This window comes from Mesoplodon bidens (genome assembly GCF_964165515.1).
Source record: "Mesoplodon bidens genome assembly, chromosome: X".
In the NCBI taxonomy this organism is placed as follows: Eukaryota; Metazoa; Chordata; class Mammalia; order Artiodactyla; family Ziphiidae; genus Mesoplodon; species Mesoplodon bidens.
In genome coordinates, this window is record NC_138163.1 from 91,151,334 (window position 1) to 91,157,076 (window position 5,743).

The 5,743-nt window shown below is 41.9% G+C and overlaps 1 protein-coding gene across 2 annotated transcripts; it reads left to right on the top strand.

Annotated features, from left to right (window-relative positions):
• The first annotated feature begins 3,440 nt into the window (after nucleotides 1–3,440).
• On the top strand, nucleotides 3,441–5,479 carry LOC308609542 (spindlin-2B). Of its 2 annotated transcripts, none has more exons than XM_081223208.1 (2): nucleotides 3,441–3,872; nucleotides 4,465–5,479. In XM_081223208.1, the coding sequence occupies exon 2, from the start codon at nucleotides 4,467–4,469 to the stop codon at nucleotides 5,241–5,243; it is 777 nt and encodes a 258-aa protein (XP_081079334.1). In that variant the 5' UTR covers nucleotides 3,441–3,872; nucleotides 4,465–4,466; the 3' UTR covers nucleotides 5,244–5,479. The 2 variants fall into 2 exon arrangements, with proteins under 2 accessions (XP_081079334.1, XP_081079333.1); XM_081223207.1 differs by having other exon boundaries at nucleotides 3,441–3,860.
• The last annotated feature ends 264 nt before the right edge of the window (nucleotides 5,480–5,743 follow it).

The following is a 5,743-nucleotide window of genomic DNA, read 5'->3' on the forward strand; positions in this document are numbered from 1 at the left end:
GCACATCATTTATTATGTCAAATGATGGAAAGAAAAAAAATGATGAAAAGAAAAAATGTCAGTGATATATGAATGAATATTTAGCAGCTAGTTAAAACTTATTTTCTCATATCAAGCAAAAGTTAAAAGTTGAATTCACTGAAAATAACTTTTAAGAAATTAAAATTTTCAATTGTTTTGCTTTGGCTAGAAAAATAGGTTTTGAATTATCTAAAAAATTTTTGATTACACTGATATGTATATAAATTGCTAATTTGCAATTTGTAGATTTTATACATTATAATTTATATAAGTAAATAAATTCTATTAAAAGTCACTCAACAAATACAATTAAGTTACATGTTAATAGTTTGTGAATTTTAAATTTAACTTCTATCTTCAAATTTCATTTATTCTTAACCCTACATAAGGCTTGCTATTTTTTATGTATGTGTGTATTTTTATGTATAAAGCACAGATGCACATACATTTATTAAACAGACTCTTTGCCTTTTCAGATACCTTCCATTTCAAGTATTAGAAAACCCAGACTCAAACTGCTGTACCTATAAAGAAGTTTCTTATCTCATAACTTGGAGTCAGAACTAGGACTCCAGGAATGGTATGATCAGCAGCTAAATGAAATGATCAAAGGGCTCAGAATATTCTCATTTCCTCTGCCATATTCAATGTGTTGGTTTTGCCCTCAGGCTGGTTACACAGATTCCAAGGGTCATATACAGAAATAGCATCACCCTAAAGAAGAAAAGGAAACATCATTTTCTGTTTCCCTTAAGAACAAGTTTCTTTCAGAAGTACCCCAACATATATCATCATGCTTAATTGGCCAAGATTAGATCATATGCCAAATGCTAAGCCAATCACTTGCAGGGGGAATAACATTATCACAATTAGCTTAGAGTAATCTTTTAGAGTGGGATGAATATTGATAAGTCAGTGGCCATGACCACCTACAGGTACAGAATGTGTCACTAGGACAACAGTCTCCCTCTCTTGCTTAGCTTGGCTGTGATCTCTTCTCTGTGCTGCTTTGTCCTCTGTCTCCAGATGATGATAAGGTGAATAGAGCAGCTTGATCTTCTTATCCTTTCAGCTTAACTCATGTCCAGTGGACAAGATCACTTACTTCATACCCAGGAGTTTGTGCAAAATATCATTGTGCCTCATTGGCTCTGAGTAGGTGGGGTGCCTAGTCTTAAAACAATCACTCTGACAGTATTTCAGTTCTCTGAAAGGGCAGACTTAGGTTGTTCCCAAGAGGAAAATGGGCACACTATTATCAGAAGAGGTGTGATTGAATGCTAGGCTGCAATATCAAGTGATGCTCCAATTCAATACATTTTGCTGCCCATCAACCATATGAACCATTCTTGCCACTTATACATGTTCAAAAATGTCTCCATTGTGTTCTTTCATCAATTACCAATGAAATGTGAATTGCCACTATCTATTTGGAAAATATCTTTGCAAGAATAACTGCTTTTAAAAATGTTAAGGCCATAGACTATTTACAATATTTGAAATTTGAATAAATTGGAAAGAAAATGTGTGGCCTTTTGTTGTCTTCTTTTTTTCAACATATTTGTGAGATTCATTCAAGTTTTTGCATGTAGCTGTAGTTTGCTGATTCTCAATCCTGTATGATATTCCATTGTATGAATGAATATACTACAACATATGCAGTTCACTGTTGATGGAAATTTCAGTAATTTCCAGTTTGGAGCTATTACAAATAGTTGAACACATATTTTTTTAATAAATATAGAGTTTTGGATTTTAGTGATAGGAGACTAAGCAGTTCAAAAATCTTTCTCATTAATTAAACAATCAAAGCTGGATGAAGTAGTAAAACAATAAACTCAAAGGTATCTGAAAACTAAGAAAATAGGAAATAATTACCAAGCCAAGATATAGGGGAGAACAGGTCCAAGAGACAGTGAATTTGGTGGATGTTTTTCCCTTGAGGAAATTTAACCACTTTAGAGGGAACTGCTGAAAGGCTTAGAACAGGAGAGGTTATGACTTCTTGTTGAAGCTAAGGATACAGAAATTGGAGTCCAGAGCCCCAGTAAAACTCCATCACTTTTGCTTGCAACTCCAAGGGTAAAATCCTAGGAATAAAAGTTAGCCAGAACTAAATAAACTCTGCCACGAACTAAAGCATACCTGTAATTTGTTATCCATAAAAAGTTGTATGAGCTTTTATTTGCCTCAGCTCTAGATATGAAATTCTTTTTTCACACTCGATATTAACATTTTTATACTTTGATCGTTGAATCTAAATTTTTTATTGATCTTCTCTCCCTTATAGTAAGTATTTTATTGTTTTAATCTTAGCTGATCTGTTAACATTTAACCCATCTTCTGATTCAGATACTATACGTAACTATTAAACATTCAGGTTGTTCACTGGGTTTTGGTTTGTTCAGTTGCTTTTTCTTCTGTATCATTTTGCTGCATTTTGCATTTTAATAGATTTGTTGATATTAGAATAAATTCAGTGTAAAATTTTCCTCAAATTTTTAAAGTCATTCTAGCCTTCCTTAAAGAATACTTCTGCAACGAATTATAAAACCATCAGTTTACCTAATTGTTTCTTATAAACTTATTTCTTTCCTGAAGTTATCTTTTCTGATAAATAGATCAAATTATCAGTTATTGTGGAAACATAATCCCAATGTTCAATAATGGCAGAAAAGTTAAATTGTGGTCCCTGTAAAACTGAGTTTTATGGACCAAAGGCCATATATGCAGTAGGTAGTCAATAAATATTTGATGAACGAATAAGAGAAATAATACTTTTCAAAATATTTAATATTCTTACAAGATGCATACTTTATATGGAAAAAATCAGGGCATTAACTTGCCTATGCAAAATGATCCCAGTTTTGTAAGAGCCTAGAAAAATGGCAAGACAAATAACGAGTATGAATATTTTTCTGGGAGTCCTAGAGAATGGGAGCTAGAATTGCAGTTGATTGTTTTCTTCCTATCAATTTTCTGAAATTTACACAGTGTTAACATTGTGGAAGGAATTCATTTGCAATAGAGTAAAAGTAAAAGAAAAAGAAAAGGGGGGAAATCCTTAAGAAGTAAAGTCCAGTAATGGTCAGTAAGGAAGATTACACAGAGATTGGGTCAAGACGGCAGACTAGGCACATTTCTCCCTTCCTACCACAAATTCCTGTAAATGACAGGAAAGGCATTTTTATGTATAAATAATAAATAAATAAGGACACTGGGGAAAAGAAAAAAACAAATTCCTGGGAGGTGGAAAGCAGATGGAGCAGGGGCACTGACAGGGTGGAGGTAGAGGTGAGCACAGGAGCCAAAGGGCCCTTAAAGGGAGGGGGGGAGAGAGGAGGGGGCAATAGGGTGGAGGATTGTAGGCCCAGCTGCTCCAGATTTGGTAAAGGGGCGGGATCGGGAGACCAGTAGCACCACCCATGCTCAAAGCAGTGGTGGGCTTTAGAGTTGCGGTGGGGCAGGCAGTGTTTGGCAGGAAGGGGAGGCCTTTCTCCTGGCAGGAAGCTGCGCTACGGAAAGAGGGAGGAGACTACTGCACCAGTAGCGGCTGGTGGGAGCCCCATGTGGCAGAGGGGCTGCCACCACCAAGGGGGAGGCGGAGGGCTCGAGAGCAGAGTGCTGAAGACACCGCCGCCATCCTCCTCGCCGACCACCCCGCCCCCGCCCTCCTAAACACGCTCCTCGCCTAAGGATCCTCCCCTTCCAGCTCTTGCAAACACCGGGCTCCTCGCCTGCGGATCCTTCTTGGACGCAGGCTCACCGCAAAGGAAGCTGCGAGGTGTCCGATTTGCACACGTGAAGCCCGAGATCAGGGGCGGTGGACGCCAGGCAAGGCAAGGCCATTGGTGGGCGCTGGGATGGAGAAGGGGGATGGGATGGACTCCTGCAGGAGATAAGGGGTGGAGGCGGGCGCCGGGGTGGGAAGGGGGAGTGCAATGGGCAGTAGGAAAGGGGAATAGCGTAAGGAATCAGGCAAGACATTGAAGGTGAGCACGGGGAGGCGAGGGCGCTGGGGGCCAAGAAAGAGAGTGGGGGTGGACGGGGGCGTGTGGGTAGCAGACTGGGGTGTTCAGAGCAGGAGGACAGTGCATGCGGGTCAGGGCGGTGGAGGGATAGGGGTTTTGCAGGGGACTGAGAGTGGGCGCCAGTGACGGGTGACAGAGGCTGGGGTCTCTGAACAAGGAGGTAGCCCGCCCCCTCCTGCAGAGTTCCGAACCCCAGGCAGCACCACTGCCGCTGCCGCCTTCTCCCGCAACCTCAAGGAACCTAGGAGGGAGAGCACTTTCAGGCACACAGCCAGGATTTCCAGCATTGCTGTCAGGCTCATGGGGAAATTTTAGGCGCTGGCGCAGGGTACATGGAGACGACGCTGTCGGGAGAACTTCACCTTACGGCATATTGAATGTTCCTCTCTTATCTTCTCTCCTCCTCCTGCAGACATGAAAACCCCCAACTCGCAGGAGGCCGAAGGGCAACAAACCAGGGCAGTTTCAGGACGGGCCACTGGGTCTGCAAACATGACGAAGAAAAAAGCCTCCCAAAAGAAGCAGAGAGGCAGACCTTCGTCCCAGCCCCGCAGGAACATCGTGGGCTGCAGGATTTCACACGGATGGAAGGAAGGCGATGAGCCCATCACCCAGTGGAAAGGAACCGTTCTGGATCAGGTGCCTATAAATCCTTCTCTTTATCTGGTGAAATATGATGGAATTGACTGTGTCTATGGACTGGAACTTCACAGAGATGAAAGAGTTTTGTCTCTTAAAATTCTTTCCGACAGGGTGGCATCATCTCAAGTCAGTGATGCAAACCTTGCAAATACCATAATTGGTAAAGCTGTGGAACATATGTTTGAGGGTGAGCATGGTTCTAAGGATGAATGGAGAGGAATGGTCTTGGCCCAAGCACCTATCATGAAAGCCTGGTTTTATATTACCTATGAGAAAGATCCTGTCTTGTACATGTACCAGCTTCTAGATGATTATAGAGAAGGAGACCTCCGTATCATGCCAGAGTCCAGTGAGTCTCCTCCAGCAGAGAGGGAGCCAGGAGGAGTTGTAGATGGCCTGATAGGTAAACATGTGGAATATACCAAAGAAGATGGCTCCAAACGGATCGGCATGGTCATTCACCAAGTGGAAGCCAAACCCTCTGTGTATTTCATCAAGTTTGATGATGATTTCCATATCTATGTCTATGATTTGGTGAAAAAGTCCTAACTGTTAGGGTAAACTTTGCCACATTTGTGAAAACAAATGTGTACTTTGTAGACATGCAAAATAATGTTACTTTTCAGTGTATTGAAAGCTTTAGGGTCCCTGTTAATCCGACATCTTTGCCAGCATAACTGTTGTTTTGTCCTGAAAAATACAAATTTATGTGGCCATGACATGCTGTGTGTAAGGAATTTGTCATGTTGAAACGATTGGGTGTGTTTGGTGGATGGGGCATGAAAGGAAGGAACAGCTGTAAATTCAGGCTGTGAATAAAGTTCAGCTAGTATCATAATCAGTCATCTAAAAATGGAATAGGACTTAGCTGGTCTGGTCTAGGGAGGGGGGAGGAGAAGGAACTAGAGATGGGCTGTGGGGGAAGGGAGAAGGGGAGGTGGCTGCTTAGGAGGAGGTGGGGAGGGGTCAGAAATGGAGAGGCTCCCTAGCGGGAGGGATGACCTAAGAGGGGGAGGCACCCAACTGGGAGGGGGTGAAGAATAACAGAG